The sequence below is a fragment of the Carettochelys insculpta genome, chromosome 11, assembly GCF_033958435.1.
Source record: "Carettochelys insculpta isolate YL-2023 chromosome 11, ASM3395843v1, whole genome shotgun sequence".
Lineage (NCBI taxonomy): Eukaryota > Metazoa > Chordata > Testudines > Carettochelyidae > Carettochelys > Carettochelys insculpta.
In genome coordinates, this window is record NC_134147.1 from 49,767,391 (window position 1) to 49,786,389 (window position 18,999).

General features: G+C 56.3%; 2 protein-coding genes across 8 annotated transcripts in view; both read right to left on the reverse strand.

The window, feature by feature from the left end:
• Window positions 1-13,215, reverse strand: part of OGG1 (8-oxoguanine DNA glycosylase) — a 41,483-nt gene extending 28,268 nt beyond the window's left edge. For both annotated transcript variants that reach the window (XM_075005105.1, XM_075005106.1), the window contains exons 1-2: window positions 13,081-13,215; window positions 10,299-10,648 (exon numbers count right to left, since the gene is read on the reverse strand). In XM_075005105.1, the coding sequence (XP_074861206.1) occupies window positions 10,299-10,648; window positions 13,081-13,163 (433 nt within the window). In that variant the 5' untranslated portion in view covers window positions 13,164-13,215. The remainder of the gene's footprint in view (window positions 1-10,298; window positions 10,649-13,080) is intronic.
• Window positions 13,216-13,542: 327 nt separating this feature from the next.
• The window catches only part of BRPF1 (bromodomain and PHD finger containing 1), a 39,840-nt gene continuing 34,383 nt past the window's right edge, over window positions 13,543-18,999 (reverse strand). For 3 of the 6 annotated variants that reach the window (XM_075005009.1, XM_075005011.1, XM_075005008.1), the window contains 6 exons: window positions 16,658-16,945; window positions 16,419-16,566; window positions 15,601-15,737; window positions 15,389-15,507; window positions 14,600-14,754; window positions 13,543-14,472 (listed from right to left, as the gene is read on the reverse strand). In XM_075005009.1, coding sequence (XP_074861110.1) covers window positions 14,289-14,472; window positions 14,600-14,754; window positions 15,389-15,507; window positions 15,601-15,737; window positions 16,419-16,566; window positions 16,658-16,945 — 1,031 coding nt within the window. In that variant the 3' untranslated portion in view covers window positions 13,543-14,288. Of the gene's footprint in view, window positions 14,473-14,599; window positions 14,755-15,388; window positions 15,738-16,418; window positions 16,567-16,657; window positions 16,946-18,999 lie in introns of all 6 variants that reach the window. The other 3 variants (XM_075005010.1, XM_075005007.1, XM_075005006.1) reach the window with 1 other exon arrangement.

Sequence of the window (18,999 nt, forward strand, 5' to 3'; positions counted from 1 at the left end):
AGAGGGTGGCAGAACAGACAACCGGCAGTAAAAATTTCCAGTCACAGGTTTGTACAGGACTGGGTAGTTCGCAATTACAAGCCAGTTATAGAGAGAGGCTTCATTTGTAATGTCACTACTGCAAACGTCTGTTCTACTTGTGGACATACCGAATGCTGTGGGACACACTAACAAGGCCCACTCCAGCATTCCAAAACTAGCAGCCAGCTCCAGGTTGAACCTCTCTAGTCCAGCACCTCGGGATCGCAACAAGAGAATTTGCCAAACCACAGGAGGTCAGAATTGTCTAAACACACTCCCACTGCTTCCCACGCTCTTAGACCTGTAGGGGTAAATTACAGCTAACCAACAGCCCAGAGCACTGAGAGCCAGGGCTGGTGGCTGCTGTGACATGCAGAACAGTATTGCAACCTCTCTCCTAGGTTAGCACCAAACCTTGCGCTAAGGGGACCAAGGGAGACGTCTATCGAAAGCTGATGATTCACTGAATCTGTTTATATGTTTGCATCACGTTTATGTGTAGAGTTGTAAGTACTGGCTCTGTGCTTGTAGTCAAAATTGTAGTCTGTGGCAGACCACACAAGGGGGCATGGCAGCCTGCAGTGAAAGGGCTCCTAGTCGCATAAAGCAGTACTTGATTCCAATCCACCCGAGACCTTTGGCTGCGCACGTGTAGCCCAGCAGACAGGCATGGGCAGTGTGTCCGAAAAAGGAAATGGACAGGTGACCTGCTTGTGCGACAGGCTCCATCTCAGACGTGTGTCCAGAGGTAGGAAAAAAGAATTCCTTCCACATGTGCAAGGCGATAAAGAGGACCCTGAGAGCTCTTCCCTTTTGTCATGTCTTCGCTCCAGCTCGTCGGTTCAGGAGCGTCTGCGCCGGGCGCTGAGGCCGGAAGGATCACCGACCCGGCCTGACAAAGGACACACTCCAGAGACTTCCCAGACAGAGCCTGCTCCGCCTCTGCTGCAGCCTGCACCAGAACTGGGGGCCTGGGGCGCGGCACCTGATCCCCTTTCCCTGCTCTCTCCATCGCTCTTTGGCTGTTGGACTGGAATGGCCGGGCCCAGCGCGTGGTGCTGAGAGCTGAGCTACGCGCTGCCCTGGGGCTGGGGCTGCTCCTTGGGGCTGGTGCGATGGGCTCTCACCTCCCACCTGGGTCGGGAGGGGCCTGGCGGTGCCCAAGGGGAGCTGGGGTGGCTGAGGGAAATGCTGGTGAGACTTACTGCTGGACAGTGAGGCAACAGAATTGCTTTGTGTGATGGTTTGGTGCCTTGTGGTGGAGGACCCCTCGTCTGAGTCTGTTAGTAGCCTTGTTCTAAGCATTTTGCCCTGATTTGGCTCTCTTAGCCATGCCCAGAAAATCCTCCAATATTACAACTGTAAACAAACTGTATGGGACTACAGGAAACCTGGTCACATCCATGACAAATGGACATCCGGCTCACTGACATCATGCTGGACCCCAGATGTCGTCAGACCAGGAAGTGGCAGACTAGGGAGATTCAGCCTGCACTGCTCATATAGATGGGATGCCCGAATGAGAGCACGTTGCTATCTACGTACCAAAGGGCCAAACCACAATACCAAATGGGAAAATAAACTCTCATGCTTTTGTCACATGTACACCTACATACTACACATCTCTGCCCCGAAACGCTACACGTACATACCCCCGGCCCATCCCAGGCAGAGCTATTAATCATTCCAGAGGGCTTCTAAGGCTCAATCATAAAACTACAGTACTCAGTCATGGTCCCAGGCACACCATAAGCGACTAGCCATAACTGGCAAATAACATTGTCCTGTTGTAGGAGGGAGGGTGCAGACGAGGGGACAGATGGAGGTGTGGGTGCTAAAGTGGCCACATAACAGTATTTAACCCACTGGGCCACTTTCAGACAGGGCATCCTGTGTTTCTGAGACAATGGGTAAACCTGCCCCCAGACAGGACAAAAAGTGGGAGAATGCAGTAAGAGATTACCTTTGATATTTGCATATCTACATCACACGCTATGCACGAGACACACCCAGTCTGACTTAATTTGCTTAGTTTAACAACTGGTCTTACTAAAGACAGGTTATTTCTTTTGTCTTTTGCTGCCCACATACCCTGGATTCTGTAATTTCCACTCCACCTCATCTGATGAAGTGGGTTTTACCCATGAAAGCTCATGACCTAAGACACTTGTTAGTGTCTAAGATGCTACAGAACTGCTTGTTGTTCTGAAACTTACAGACTAACATGGCTACTCCGTAAGGACTCAGTTATTGCAATGATTGTGTCAGGTGGGATTGTGTGTCTGGGACTCCTTGAACCTTTGTTGCCTTGACCACTTTTGCCCTCTGCAGTTAACAAGGGAGTAGGGCTGACCTATATGAGAAGGCTTTAAAAGCCAGAGGACAAGTGACCAGGGAACTGCAAGCAGGGGCGTGTGAGAGGGAGTTCTGGTAAGGAAGGGCCCCAGCACCCGTGACATTAGTCCTGTCTGCTTGGCCTGGGCCTGTGGCCAGACAGACTACCTGATTGTGGATGCCTAGGTCCTGGTGTGGTTCTGCAGAGACACCAGCTCACACTTTCCACTTACAGAAATCCAGGCTGGGAGACCATCCAACGTGAAAGATGCCGGCTGGTGCAATACCTCAGGAAGCAGGTGGGAGAGCTACAGGAAGTGGCGGCTAGGCTGAGAAGCACTCGAGCCATGAAGAATTCCTTGAGAGCATTCATGTGGAGACAGCTCGTGCGGATGAAGCTATCCAGCTACAAATGCCTGTGGCACAGCATGGGGGGAGGAGGAGTTGGAAACTGGCAGCAGGCAGTGTCCCACCCTGCTGCGGTTCTGGGAACCGTATGCCGCCCTGGTATGTGAGATAAGGACTTGAGCCCCGAGGAGGGAGAGGAAAAGCTATTACCCAAGGCTGAGAGGTCTGCAGCCACTCCTGTGGAGAGGACACGGCGGGTAGCGGTGGTGAGAGACTCTCCTGAGGGGCGCAGGCACCCAGCTGCTACCCTGTGTGATGCTACTGGGTTTTTACCTTGAATTTGGAAGCCATTTTCTCACCATTGTAGACAGTGGCACCAAACCTGTGCCAGGTGGGCCAAGTGAGGTGCCTAATGAAAGCTGGCAATGCCCCAGTCCGTCTGTGCGTGGGTGTGTGAACACTCAGATAGGGGCTCTGTAGCGGTATTGGAAATGTTTAGTGATGAGCATCACAACAGGAGGTGAGACTGCCTCCCCCGCCTGGGTGACAGGCTAAACAAAGGAAGAGATTCACAGATGTCCAATACAGCAGTGCCTCGATTCACGCCAGGGTTCCATTCCCACACTCCCTTGCGTAACCCAAATTTCACGTAAGTCGGGGGGAGTTCTCTTCCCCGGCGCAACGCACGTTCTACAGCCGGGGAAGCAGCAGGAGCACCTGGAGCTCCTTTGGAGAGGTAAGTCCTGAGGTGGGGGGGCAGTTGGGGAGGGTTAAGCCTGGGGTGGCTTTGGGCTGCAGTGGGGTGGAGGTGAGCCAGAGCTGCACGCAGGGTGTTTGAACCAGGATGGGGGGGAGGGTCGAGCCAGAGCCATGCTCGGGTGGTGAGCTGGTGGGGGTTTTCGATCCAGGGAGGGTGGGCTGAGCTGGAGCTGCACGTTAGGGGTGGCGAGCCGAAGCCAAGTGCAGGGGTAGGGGGTGAGCTGGAGCTGGGCACAGGTGGTCAGTGGGGCTAGGGGCGGGCTGTTGAACCAGGGCCACACAGGGCCAGGGGAGCGGGATTTTGAGCTGAACTTAACTCACATTAATATGAGTTAAGCACAACTCTACACTGCACATTTCAAGGGTTTACTGTACACATCTCATGAATTTGGGACTGTCGCCTGGAATGCATCCAATGGCAGTTTGCCACCAGAGCCTACCTGGGTCAGGTGATCCTGACCCTCCAGTGCCTGATGGGAAGGAGAAAGGACTTTCTCCCTCCACTTGGAAAACTATAGGTGGGGCCCTGACAGGGTCCATCTTGGTTCTTTCAATCCCCATGAGTTAAGCCTGTCTGGAATGGGGGCCCATCCCTCCAAAGGACACTTGCAAAGACTTTCAAGAATCACCATAGAACATCGCTGGCTGTGTCAGTAGCTGTAATCTATGTATGCTGAATACCGCTAAAACCGTTCTTCTTTCTAACCCTGGTCTTGCTTTCTCTGTTAATAAGCCTTTAGGCTTTAGATCTGAAGGATTGAAGCTGCATGGTGATTTGGTCAGATCCTGAGACTGTGGCTGGCCCCTTTGGGGCTGGAAGAATCTGTGTGGAGTTGAAGAAATAGCTTTTAAGAACCTTCGACCTGAGCAGAGGGCTGTTGGATGGAGCACTGAAGTAGCTGGGAATTCAGTCGGTTTGCTTGTGCGGCCTTTGGCTGGCCATGGGGCTGGCAGAGGTTCGTCTATGGCTGGTTGGATTTGCCTTAGTGAGGAGGAAATCCCAGCCTGGGGTGTGAGTGGCCCAGTTTTAAGCAAAGATACCCTGGGTTGGTTGTCTCAGCTGCGCCCAGAAACCCCGTCCTATGACACCCTGACATGTCTCTCAGGAGGTATGCTGCCTGCCAGGGGCCCATATCCAAGATGTTATGGAGGGATTGTCAAGTACCATCTGGCTCACTGATTACTACCCAATGCCACGCATCCATGTGAGCACGAATGATACTGCCAGGTGTGACCCTGAGCAGACCAAGCGTGACTACAGGGCACTGGCAGTATAGGTGAGGGAATATGGAGTGCAGGTGGTATTCACTTTGTCCTTCTGGTCAAAGGTAGGGGCCCAGGCCGAGACAGGGGCATCCAGGAGGTGAATGCCTGCTTGCGAGGATGGGGTTGCCAGGAGGGCTTTGGCTTCCTGATCATGGGATGCTGTTCTAGGAAGAAGGACTGTTAAGTGGAAATGGGGTTCACCTATCGAGGAAGGGGAAGAGCGTACTGGTTACAGACTGGCTAACCCAGCGAGAAGGGCTTTAAACTCAGTTGGATGGGAGCAAGTGACCAGAGCACACATATAAGTGAAAACCATGGAGAGGAATCCGAAATGGGAGGGAGCGTGGCCTATAACAACAGAGATAAAGGAAGGACAAGGAGGACTGGAGGAAAATTCAAATCAGGATCTTAGTTACCCATCTACAAATGCAAGCATGGGGAATAAGCAGGAAGAACTTGAAATGCTAGTAAGTAAACACAACTGTGACACAGTTGGTATTGCAGAGACTTGGTAGGATACTGCATGACTGGAATATTGTTCTAGAAGTGAACAATGTGCTCAGGAAGGACAGGCAGAGGAAAAAGATTAAACATGCGTACACGTGGCACAAGGTTGAGATGAACATAGAAGACAGACTTGCTGAGAGTCTATGAGTAAAGACACAGACCACCTGGCCAGGAAGCGGAGGTGGGTGAGACTTTTTCAAACAACAAACAAAATAATCCAAAGCACAGGATTCGGTGGTGGTGGGAGAGTTCAGCTGTCAGGAAAAGAACACAGCAGGGCACAGATTATCCAACAAGTTCCTGGAACGTAGGGAGACAATTTTTTATAACACAAAGTAGAAACACCTACTGGGGGAGAGGCTCTTCTGGAGTTGATTTGATTTTAACCTACAGGAAGGAACTAACTGAGAATTTGGCAGTGGAAGGCAGCTTGGCTGAAGATGGTCATTATAAGAGAGTTCAGGATTCTAAGGTGGGGATCAGCAATGTTCCCAGACCCAGGGCTGAAATTCCACCTTTTGACCTCTATGTCTACTCCCAGTGCAGGTGATGCTTTCTCAAGTCACTAATAGCCCTACTTACAACAGCCTCATTAATAAATAAAGATGCAGAGCTTTTAACTATCTAAAAATGTCTGGGATTTTAATACAGGTTGAACCTCTCTTATACTGGTGGATGGACGGGCTCCCACTGCCCCCCTTCCAGACACATGGGCTACCTCATCCCAAAGCCCCAGCACTTCTCTGCTCTGTGGCTGTCCCAAGAGGGGCAGTTAAGTCAAGACAGTTAAGTCCAAAGCAGACTGTGAAGAACTTCAAAAAGAAATCACAAAACTAGGTGACTGGACAACAAAATGGCAGATGAATATTAATACTGACAAACGCAAGGTAATGTGTACTGGGAAACATAGCCCCAAATGTACCGGAGACCAAATGAGTTATTACCACTCAAGGGAGAGCTCTTGCAGTCACTGTGGGTAGTTCCCCGAGAACAGCCACTCAGTGCACTGCAGCAATCAAAAAAGCAAACCGAATGCTGGGAATCCTTAAAAAGGGATAGCGAATAAGACAGAAAATATCATATTGCCTCGTACGATAAATCCCTGGTGCACCCCATCTCAAGCCCTGTGTCCAGGCATGGCTGCCTCCTCACAGAAGAGACTTCTGGGGACTGGGAAAAGTTCCGGAAAGGGCAACGAGGGGGTGGGGGACTGCCATACGGAGAGATGAAAAAGACTGGGACTTTTCTTCTTAGACAGGAGGGGCTACGGGTGCCTGACACAGCTCCACAATGTCATGAACGGTGTGACAGGAGTGAATAATGGGACGTTCTGTACTTGTTCCCATAGCACAAGAACAGGCGGGGGGGGGGCGTCACCCAATGAAATCAGTAGGTAGCAGGCTCCAAAGGAAGTATTGCCTCATACAACAGACACCAGCCTGTGGAACTCGTGGCCAGAGGACGCTGTGGAGACCAGGGCTTTAGCAGGGTTAGAAAAAGAACGAGACACATTCATGCAGGGTAGGTCACTCCATAGCTACCAGCCAAAATCAGTCAGAACAGTGTCCCAAGTCTCGGTGCCTAAGAATCTGGGAAAGGCTGATGGGGAAGGACCACTGGATGATCACCTGCTCTGTTCTCTCTCTGGGGCACCTGGCGTTGGTCACGGTCAGCAGAAGGGACACTGGCCTAGATGGACCTTTGGTCTGACCAGTGTGGCCGTGCTTATGAGAGATATGAAGTACTCTGCTTAGGAAAGGACAGCCAACTTCACACGTACAGAGCAGGGAGTGACCATCTCCGAAGGCACACCGCAGAAAGGGACCAAGGGTCATACAAGACTACAAGCTGAATAGGAGTCAGCAGTGCACCACCATTACAAACAAAGCAAACAGTCTGGGATAGGCCAACAGGAGTGTTGCGAGAAGTCACCCTTCTGCTCTGCTCTGCTCTGCGTAGGCCTCAGCTGCAGTGCAGTGTCCAGTTCTGGGCAGCAGAGTTCAGGAAAGATGTGGACAAACTGGAGAAGGTCCAGAGAAGAGCAACACAGATGATTAAAAGTCTAGAGAGCATGACCTGTGAGGGAAGCCTGAAAGAACCGAGTTTGTTTAGTTTGGAAAGGAGACGACTGAGACAAGACATGACAGCAGCTTTCAAGGACCTAAAAGGGTGCTATGAATAAGGAGGGAGAAAAATTGTTCTCCTTGGCCTCTGAGGATAGGACAAGGATCAATGGGCTTAAACTGCAGCAAGAGAGGCTTAGGCTGGACACTGAGAAAAATTTCCTATCAGGGTGGTTGAGCACTGCCTAGGGAAGTTGTGGAATCTTCATCAGTGGAGAAATTTGAGAGCAGGTTAGACACCTCTCGGGGATGGCCTAGATGGTGCTTGGTCCTGCCATAAGTGTAGGAGACTGTGCTCGATGATTGCCTGAGGTCCTCTGTATGAAGTAAAGCGAAGCCAGGGCCTGCTCACAGATCTAGGCACCAGCGGGGCGGCATTACAGAAACACTCAAACCTAACTGATACAAGGCATGGGCTGTAAACACATTCTAGAGGGAGGGTGACAGAACAGTTCATTAGGAGACATCTCAGTGCCAACACACGCCCACAGACAACAGGCAAGTACCAGCCCAGGTTCAGGGTAGGGCCTGGCACACGGCCAGCGTTTGGCTGGACCCCTGTGTAACCATGGAATGGGGCAGGACTGATGTGGTAAGTGACACTTGGCTGTGTGTACAAAACTCATCTTAGAGCCTTTGTCAACCCTGGAGCTTATGCCTGGCCACTGAGAAACTGTAGGTGCGGTTTCCAAAGCCTACCTGACATGTTACCAGCCCTGCTCCTGGCACCCCTCAGACAGAGCCCCAGGGGCAGCTCCAGCACTGGGGAGGGGAAGTATGCCAGGCACCCCCCAGTGCCCTTGGACAAGCCCACTCAGCTGGGGAGCCAAGAACAGAGCAGAGCCAATGGGAAAACCCACGAACCGATCAGGAGCCAACAGGCACATGCAAAGAGCTGGCGTAGGCCCACGCCAGGCGCAATGGCTCAGCCAGCCCCACTCTGAGGGTGTAAGGAGGGATGCTGTGGCAGCCAGGGAGAGGAACTCCCCTTACTTGTTGGGTGCCATGGCTCTGCTGCTCAGAGAGCAGGAGTGGCTGGCCAAGGTCCTGGTGCACATGCAGCTTAACATAAGAACATAAGAATGGCCATACTGGGTCAGACCAAAGGTCCATCCAGCCCAGCATCCCATCTGCCGACGGTGGCCAATGCCAGGTGCCCCAGAGAAGGAGAACAGAAGACAATGATCAAGTGATTTATCACCTGCCATCCATCTCCTGCCCTTGTTATGAAGGCTGGGGCACCATACTTTATCCCTGGCTAATAGCCATTTATGGACCTAACCTGCAAAAATTTATCAAGCTCTTTTTTAAACCCTAATAGAGTCCTGGCCTTCACAGCCTCCTCCGGCAAGGAGTTCCACAGGTTGACTGTGCGCTGTGTGAAGAAAAATTTCCTTTTATTAGTTTTGAACCTACTACCCATCAATTTCATTTGGTGTCCCCTAGTTCTTGGATTATGGGAAAAGGTAAATAATTTTTCTATATTCACTTTCTCCACACCATTCATGATTTTATATACCTCTATCATATCGCCCCTCAATCGCCTCTTTTCCAAACTGAAAAGTCCCAGTCTCTCTAGCCTCTCCCCATATGGGACCCGTTCCAAGCCCCTAATCATCTTAGTCGCCCTTTTCTGAACCTTTTCTAATGCCAATATATCTTTTTTGAGGTGAGGAGACCACATCTGCATGCAGTACTCAAGATGTGGGAGTACCATAGTTTTAGATAGGGGAAGTATGATATCTTTTGTCTTATTATCGATCCCTTTTTTAACAATTCCTAACATCCTATTTGCCTTACTAACTGCCGCTGCACACTGCGTGGATGTCTTCAGAGAACTATCCACTATAACTCCAAGATCCCTTTCCTGATCTGTCGTAGCTAAATTTGACCCCATCATGTAGTACGTGTAATTTGGGTTATTTTTTTCCAACATGCATTACCTGACACTTACCCACATTAAATTTCATTTGCCATTTTGCTGCCCAATCACTCAGTTTGCTGAGATCTTTTTGTAGTTCTTCACAATCCCTTTTGCTTTTGACAGTCCTGAACAACTTGGTGTCATCTGCAAACTTGGCCACCTCACTGCTTACCTCATTTTCTAGATCATTGATGAACAAGTTGAACAGGATCGGTCCCAGGACTGACCCCTGGGGAACACCACTAGTTACCCTCCTCCATTGTGAAAATTTACCATTTATTCCCACCCTTTGTTTTCTGTCTTTTAAACAATTCCCGATCCATGAAAGGATCTTTCCTCCTATCCCATGACCACCTAATTTACATAAAAGCCTTTGGTGTGGGACCGTGTCAAAGGCTTTCTGGAAATCTAGGTATATTATGTCTACTGGGTGCCCCTTGTCCGCACGTTTATTAACCCCTTCAAAGAATTCTAACAGATTAGTTAGACACGACTTCCCTCTGCAGAAACCATGCTGACTTTTGTCCAACAATTCGTGCTCTTCTACGTGCCTTGCAATTTTATTCTTTACTAGTGTTTCTACTAATTTGCCTGGTACTGATGTTAAACTTATCGGTCTATAATTGCCAGGGTCTCCTCTAGAGCCTTTTTTAAATATTGGCCGTTATACTGGCCGTTAAATATTGGTGTTATATTGGCCGTCTTCCAGTCATTTGGTACCAAAGCTTGGTGAATGGAAGAAAGCTCCTGTCCCCTAGTGCTCCCATACCCAGTGCAGCCCTCTCTGCGCGCCAGGCTCAGCGCACAGCGGCTCTGCTGGTCTAGTCCCTGAGCAAGCAGTCCAGGAGACCGGAAGCACACAGCACTAGCCAGAAAAAAAGCCCCAAGGGACTGCAACTGCACCCATGGACTCCTGGAGAGTAGGTCCCGTCCCACCCCAGCCATGCCCCTGTGCAGCCAGGCGATATGCTCCCTCCAGCTCAGCCCTCCGCTCTGGCTGCCCAGCGCCAACATACCTGGGAAATTGGCAGCCACTTGCTGGAAGTGTGGATCTGCAGCACCCCAGGCCTGGTACAGCGCGGCCAGGTCTACATCCAGCTGGAAGTAGTCATGGAGGATCTGCTGGGCCTCACAGCTGTCTGTGCCACCCCCGGGCTCCCTGGGAGAGGGCTCGGAACACAGACTCCCTGCTGCCTCTTCTCCCTGCCGCTGCACGTCTCGCTGCTTGGGTTTTGTGCTGCTGCCTTCCTCCTCCTCCTCCTCCTCCTCGTAAACAGTGTAGCAGAGCCGCTCTTCTGTTTGTGTTAGGGTCCACACCCGGTCTGCCAGGACCCCCGTCCAGTGCCCAGGGCTGCTCTCCCTCCAGCTGACGCACGAAGGCCAGTCAGGGAGAGGGCATGGGGAGCCACATGGCAGCTTTATGCTGCTCACCCATGCTAGAGGCTGGGCTCTCCACCCAAGTCCTCTATCTGCCCCAGTGGCTTTGCCCCACGCCACACGTCCTCGCAGAGCAGCAGCTGTCCAACACCAGGGGCAAGCACAGTCAGGCGGGGGCACGGGGGGGTTGCTAATGCCACGGGTGAGGTGGGCTGCACGGGGGGCGATAACCCCACGGGATGCAGAGGGCACAGCAGGGGGATAACCCCACAGGATGGGTGGGCTCTAGTCCCGTGAGGGGGCGCAGAGCGGGGGTAGATAACCCCACGGGATAGGGGGAACTCTAGTCCGGCGGGGGGGGCGCACAGCAGGGGGGTGGAGATAACCCCACGGGATGGGGGGGCTCTGGTCCCGAGGGGGGGCGCACAGCAGGGGGGTGGAGATAACCCCACGGGATGGGGGGGCTCTGGTCCCGAGGGGGGGCGCACAGCAGGGGGGAGATAACCCCACGGGATGGGGGGGCTCTGGTCCCGCAGGGGGGCGCAGGGCAGGGGGGGAGATATCCCCACAGGACGTGGGGGCTCTGATCCCACGAGGGGAGATAACCCCACAGGATGTGGGGGGGGGCTCTGGTCCCGCGAGGGGGTGCACACCTGGGGGGGAGATGACCCCACGGGATGGGTGGGCTCTGGTCCCGCAGGGGGGCACACAGCGGGGGGGGAGATAACCCCACGGGATGGGGGGGCACACAGCGGGGGGGAGATAACCCCACGGGATGGGGGGGCTCTGGTCCTGCGGGGGGGCGCAGGGAAGGGGGGGGGATAACCCCACGGGATGGGGGGGGTCTGGTCCCGCAGGGGGGCGCAGGGAAGGGGGGGGAGATAACCCCACGGGATGGGGGGGTCTGGTCCCGCGGGGGTTGCAGGGAAGGGGGGGAGATAATTCCACGGGATGGGGGGGTCTGGTCCTGTGGGGGGGGCGCACAGCAGAGGGGAGATAACCCCACGGGATGGGGGGGCTCTGGTCCCACGAGGGGGTGCACAGCAGGGGGGGAGATAACCCCATGGGATGGGAGGGCTCTGGTCCCGCGGGGTGGCACACAGCGGGGGGGAGATAACCCCACGGGATGAGGGGGCTCTGGTCCTGCGGGGGGGCGCAGGAAAGGGGGGGAGATAACCCCACGGGATAGGGGGGTCTGGTCCCATGGGGGGGCGCACAGCAGGGGAGAGATAACCCCACAGGATGGGGGGGCTCTGGTCCTGCGGGGGGGGATAACCCCACAGAATGGAGGGGCCTCTGGTCCCGTGGGGGGGCGCAAAGCTGGGGGGGGGAGATAACCCCACGGGGCGGGGGGGGCTCTGGTCCCACGGGGGGGCACAGGGCGGGGGGGGAGATAACCCCACGGGATGGGGGGGCTCTGGTCCTGTGGGGGGGCACAGGGAAGGGGGGAGATAACCCCACGGGATGGGGCGGGGGCCTCTGGTCCCGCTGGGGGGCGCACAGCGGGGGCGAGATAACCCCACGGGATGGGGGGGGCCTCACAGCGGGGGGGAGATATCCCCACAGGAAGGGGGGGGGCCTCTGGTCCCACGGGGGGGCGCACAGTGGGGGTGGGAGATAACCCCACGGGATGAGGGGAGCTCTGGTCCCGCGGGGGGGCGCACAGCGGGGGGGGGGAAATAACCCCACGGGATGTGGGGGGGCTCTGGTCCCGGGGGGGGTGCAGGGCGGGGGGGGGAGATAACCCCACGGGATGGGGGGGGGCTCTGGTCCCGCGGGGGGGCGCAGGGCGGGGGGGGGGAGATAACCCCACGGGACGGGGGGGGCTCTGGTCCCGGGGGGGGGAGATAACCCCACGGGATGGGGGGGGGCTCTGGTCCCGCAGGGGGGCGCACAGTGGGGGGGGGGAGATAACCCCACGGGACGGGGGGGGGCTCTGGTCCCGCGGGGGGGCGCAGGGCGGGGGGGGAGATAACCCCACGGGACGGGGGGGGGCTCTGGTCCCGGGGGGGGGAGATAACCCCACGGGACGGGGGGGGCTCTGGTCCCGGGGGGGGGAGATAACCCCACGGGATGGGGGGGGCTCTGGTCCCGCAGGGGGGCGCACAGTGGGGGGGGGAGATAACCCCACGGGACGGGGGGGGGCTCTGGTCCCGGGGGGGGGAGATAACCCCACGGGATGGGGGGGGGGCTCTGGTCCCGCGGGGGGGCGCAGGGCGGGGGGGGAGATAACCCCACGGGACGGGGGGGGCTCTGGTCCCGGGGGGGGGGAGATAACCCCACGGGATGGGGGGGGGCTCTGGTCCCGCGGGGGGGCGCACAGCGGGGGGGGAGATAACCCCACGGGACGGGGGGGTCTGGTCCGGTCCCGCGGGAGCGGAAGGGGCGGGCGCGACGTGGCGGAAGGGGCGGGGCACTGACCGGAAGGCCTGTCCGCAGCGCAGCACCAGCTCGAGCCGCAGCGCCGCACGCGGGCAGGGCAGGCTCCCTCCGCAGCACCTCATGGCGCGCGGCTCCGGCTCCACTCTAGCCTCCCGCCGCTCTCTCTATGGCTGAGTCCGCTACCCACGGCGCATGCGCCCGAGACCTGACCCCCCCTTCACACGCCAGGGGCCCCGCCCTACCTAAGCCCCAGCCCTGTTCTGCGCAGAGGCGTGTCCTGGCGTGACTCCGCCCCCGTGTCACGTCCCCGCCCCCTGGTCCCTGCCCCCACAGCTGTGTGCTGGGAGCCCTGATCCACGCCCCCCGGCTCAGGACTGGGACCCCGGTCTGCCCACCCCCACCGCTCTAGGCTGAGACCCCGCCCCAGCACTGGGACCCGTGGTCCACATCCCACTGCTCAGCGCTAGGACCCCTCCCCACAGTAATAGGCACAGGCCTGGCTCCAAATAGACCGTTTATTTGCTAAGAATCAATAGATTTTCTCCCTTCCAAATAAATACAAACGAGCGCCCGCCCGCCCATCCGCAAGGGAGGTGGAGACGTGAGTCTGGTGAGGCAGAGGGCAGCGCGCAGCCGCTCCCCAAAGCTACCGAAGTATCAAAGGGTGCAGGAAAGAAGGTTCCGAAGAAGGCCCAAGCTAGGCAGGCTCAGAGGCATGAGAGAAATGCCTCCCCCAGGACACGGAATCAGGCTACAACAGAGAATAATTTAACTGCTCCCCCCATACAGTATTCACTGCGCCTCTGTAGGCATGGGCACTTCCCCTCTGCCATAGAGGAGGACACAGTCGGGTTCAGGGAGTGAGGCCTCCGGGCCCTGTCCCCAGGAATGGGAAATGTGAGCTAGGAAGCCCATGGAGCACACATGGGCACACTAGGAAGGGGCTCTCGCAATGCCAGCTGGAAAGAAGGGAGAGACAGAGAAAGGGCCCTGTGCTCTGAAGCGCCCCAGCCTATGCTGTGCCCAAGGCAGTGGAGAAACTGCTGGACACCACCTTCTGTAGCAGGCTGCAGCTCTCCCTGCTCCTGCTCTAACCCACGTGCTGCAAGCTGCAGGGGCTCCACCAGTGCTGTGTTCAGGAGCGTGCTCAACCCCTGCGCCTGTACAGACCAGCTGCACCAAGTGCCCGGGACAGAGAGCCCTGTTTGCCCTGAGACTGCGAGCGGCTCCCGAGGCAGGTGCAGGCATCAGTCGCTCTCGCTGGAGTCGCTGCTCTGTTCACCTTGCACTTTGTTGCGATGCTGCATGGCACGGTGGTAGGCAATCTGCACAGACTTACGGATGTTTGACTTGCGGCCCTCCAGCATCTTCTCCTTGTCCAGGTCCTGGTTCACGCCCAGCGGCACCAGCTTGGTGCGGGGCAGCCACTGCCTGGGGGAAAGGACAGCGCACCTCACTGGAGGCTTCCCATCATCTGCCCTGCCTGCCCACCCCGCACCTTGGTGGGGCCACTGAGCCCCTGTCCCGCCGTGCTGGGGGGACATATCGGGGCCCTTACCAGGTGCGCTTGTTGTCAAAGAAGAGGACAAGGTAGAGATGCTCTCGTGCTTCCTGAGTCATCTGCTCTCCCAGTTTCAGCACCTCCAAGGGAGGCACTGGGATGGGGACGCCGTGGTGGAACATACCCTCCCGGGGCATCTTGGGATCAATGATCTACCAAAGCAGCAGAGAGATACAGGTGAGATTCTTGGAAGCTGCAGCCTGGGCCTGTCTTTCCTAGGGACATAAAGGCAGACCCCCAGAGGTGCACTTCAGCTCAGAACAAGCAGAGGGCTGCCCAGCCCTCACAAATCTGTTCTCACGCTCCTGCCAGCTCTTGGCAGCAGCACCTTTTGTAGCCATAGTGGAAGCTGTTCCATCCCCACTAAAGACCCCTGGGTAAGGGTTTTCTTTAGGAACTGGGGAAGAGACCAGAAGCCACCCCAGATCCCAGGGTAAGAGCCAAGGAACGGGTCCCCACAGGGTTTGCACACTGAAGCAAATGGCAAATGTGCATTAGTCAAAATTGGTATGAGAAGCAGCAAGCCCTTAACTACTCCAGAAGTGCCAGGGCTGGGGGATCCCAGCCTCTGTTGGCTTGAGGATGGCAGTGACATGGTGTGCAGACCATTTGGTGCAAGGAGAGGGAATTCCCCGGGTTCTGGCCCCTCTATCAAGAGGGCTGGCTTTCTGCCTGTAAGGAATCAGTTCAGTCCCTGACTGAGAGTCAAGAGAAGATTCTGCCAGGCCCCAGACCCTGCCATGTGGGCTAAAGGAGACGCGAGGTCATGCAGTCTGCTGTACCCACCAGCGCAGGGTAGGACGGGTACCCCCGGCACTTAGCCCACACCAAGTCCAGAGCATCCAGAGAGGAGTCTTCATCTTCGGACAACCAGCCAGCTCCACGCCCAATGCTCTTCCGCACCACTGCACCAAAGTGGGGGAGGAGAGAGAATTGGCACTGCCCCTCTGAAGAATGAGAGGAGCTGGGGACTGCTGACCAAGGCCTAAGATACTCACTGCTATGGCCCACACCTCGACCAGTGCCAACAGAGTAGGACTCGTTCTCTGTCCCAGAGGTGTCCTCACTGCTGTCCTCTGGGAAGTTCACACGGGAGAAGGAGGGCTTCCCTCTGCCCTGCTTTGAGGGCGTTGTGCTGTAGGAAGGAAGGGAGCAGGCCAGTTACCAGGTGCCACATTACCCATCCAGCGACTGCCTTCTTTTGGGGTGAGGGGGTGGAGGGGATCCTTAGGGTACCCACGCCTTGGAATGGCAGCTGGTCAGTGCCTCAGGAACAGATCCCATAGTGCTCAGCTGAGGAACTGATAACAGTGCCCTGAAATACTGGGCTCCCCAGTTGCCTCTGAAACGGGGAGTCAGTGGTTTGGTTAAGTGCCGAGAGTCTCCCCGGATGGCATGGACCCTACCCCCAGCATTCAGCCTGGGTCTTCACTCCCTGGCAGGCCTGAAGTCCCTCTGACCATGGAGATAAAGGACCTGCCTCCAGCAGGCACTCTGTCCATGCCCTCTCCAAGAGGGCTATTGGCAAGCACTCCACAGGGCAGACCTGAGCACTGGTAGACTCATAGCAAGCTAGGCCCAACGAGTCCCAGAGGCTGGCCCCTGTGCTGCTCTGCAGGAATACTGCAAACATGGGGTTTTGGGGCTGCACATGGCAAGAAAGGAGGAGCCAGGGAAGCCCCGGTAGGTGCTGCAGCTTTTAAAGAGTTACTGGTAAATGGATTTCCCAACAGGCTGAAGGATCTGCTCCTAGTGCAGCTGCTGGGAGATCACCTCCCCCTGGCCTAAGCAGGGGCACCGGAAGGCAGCACAGTACCTGGTGCGATCCGAGGCAGCGCTGCTGCTGCTGCTGCTGGTAGACTCCGAGTCTGAACTGCTCCGGGGAAGGCTGCAATCATTCCGGTACACCAAGAAGCTCTTCTTCACCAGCTGGCTCCCGCCACTGAACCCATCGGCTGACAGGTCTGCAGATGGCCAGGCAAGGGACAACAGGAGAGTCACAGCCAGGCCCAGCCAGGCCCCTCTGACCCTCACTACCGCCCCCGCCACACTCACCAATGGGAGGCTCCTCAGCAGATTTATCGCTGTCACTGTCTGAGCTGGAACTTGGGCGTGGGCTCCTCCCTCTCTTCCGCTGGCGCTGTGGACCCCCCATTATTGGGAGCTGCGGGGGACCTATCGGGCTACTCCCATGCCCTGCAGCTAGCTGGCCGTCCCTGTTCTTGGGTGGCCGACCAGGACGCTTGGGGGGCCCTGTGGCTTTGGGGTTCTTTTTGGAGAAGAGCACGGAAGTCCTCCTGCCAACTTCATGCGCCGGGGCGGAGGAAGAGTTGGGCCCCAGACCTGGAGGAGAGCAGATGTGAGAGGGTGAGGTCAGAAGCTGGGCTGTGGGCATCACCCCCAATTCCCTGAGTTGGCGGCCCTGGAGAGCTGCCCCTCCCCATCCGTCTTCAGCATAACCATCAGATAAACGTGTCCGAACGCGCCAGGGGCTCGGCCTGGCACTACAGGGCTGCAGAGCAGCATGAAGGGGCAGCCCCAGAGCTTTGGCAAGCAGAGAAAGGCCCAGGCTGTGTCCCATCCTGCTGGAGTCACACCACCACTGTCCTTGTGTTGCCATTCCTGGGCAGTCAGCAGAGCTGCTCTTCTTGGGCCCGTGCAGAAAACCCGGCCTAGAGGTGATCTCTAGCAGAGACCCCTCCCAGCAGCGCAGCACTCTCCCAGGTTCACACACCCCACATTCAAGCAGCAACAGCTACAACAACTCCCCACTTTATCTGGCCCCAGCCCTGGGGCAGCTTGTGGCAGAGCAGGCACATCTCTGTGCCAAGGCCAGCAAGCCTGAAGCAGGGAGGATGTGCAGCACGTTCCCACTGGGCTCCAGTCAATTCATGGCCTGGGGCTGGTTTAGAGGGTGGAATTCTGGCTGTGCTCTCAAGGCACCCAGGCCCACATCCTCCTCCTCTCTGTGTGCCAAGGAAGAGGGAGCTTGGAGCTGGTCGCGCCTCAGCCCACAGCTCTGGGTTGCTGGACTGGTCTCCAGGCAGCCTAGCTCACCAGCCCATATTGCTGGCTCCTGCCCAGCTCCGATTCTGCTCTCCAGTCCATGGCACGGCACAGGGAGCACACTGCATAGCCAGTTAACTGCCTCTTGGGGGAAGCTGCAGGCAGATCCTGGCACCGCAGAGAGAGACAGGAGATGAAATGCTGGGCACCCGCTGCAGCAAAAAGAAAGCCCAGGCCTGGGAAGTGCCCAGTTCTGCACTCTGGAGTTGGGAAGGTCCCATGTGAGCAGAGCACGGCAGGCAGGGCGCGCTCAAGTGACTGGTCCCTGACGCACTCCGAGCTCTTCCTCGCACATGGCCCTGCTAAGCGTTCTGGAAAGAAGGCCAATACGTGGGGTGTGGTAACCCTGCCCCTGATGCTGCCACATTGCTGGCCTGTGGAGACATGGCCAACGGGAGGTGGGAGAGCTGGGAGGGGCACCTGGTCAGAACTTAGGGGCAGGAGGTTGGAGATGTGGTGCTCACAGGTGAGCTGAAGCTGCAGGAGAAGGGAGGAGGTCTCAGAACAGAAGAATGGGGATGTGAGGAGGAGGAAAGTACCGAAAATGGAACCAGATGTGGCACTTAACATTCAGCAGGTCATAAAGCAGTTTTTAGCCTAAGGAAGGGGGGAAGCCGACATGTGCAGAAGTGCAGGTTGAACAGACAGAGGCATCTCTTAAGGGAAGTTCGAGTGATGGAGATTCTCTATGTCCTAGTAATGGGGAGAGGATGAAAGATCATCAAATACACGTCGGTTCTCATCAGAAACACTCAAGTGAAGAAGAGCCCCAGTCAATCGCATCAGGAAATGGCAGCTAAGCAAGGACAAGCTTTTCAAGTGTTTGACAGAAAAGCGAGAAGTCTGAATAACAAGATGGCTGAACGCGACTGTCTCCTCTGGAATGAGGAGATTGACAGAACAGGCAGCCCAGAAAGCTGGCAGAAGAGGAGAGTCAATAGGGCCCAGTAATACCACGGCACGAATTACCTGTGCTTGCTGGGGAGGGCACCATGTGTGAGAGACAGCCTAGAGCAGGGGCAGCACAGCACCCTTTCTGAGGCAGGCTGCCACGAGTTCACCTTTCGACCTCTAAGGATGATCCGTGTGCTGGTGACACTTTTTCTGAAGTCACTACTAGTTCTACCTACGACGGGCAGAGCAGACCTCACATGACCCCAGTGCTGCTTGACGAAGGGTTACTGTAGAAGTGCAAAGGGCCATTTGTTGCTGGGATCTGCAATGTTTTCCCCCAGCAATTACACACTAGTACAGACTTTGCTGAAGGACTGATACGCAGTCGTGACTCCTCCCATCCTACGCCGCCACTGCTGTTTGCGTTGGCAGAAGTA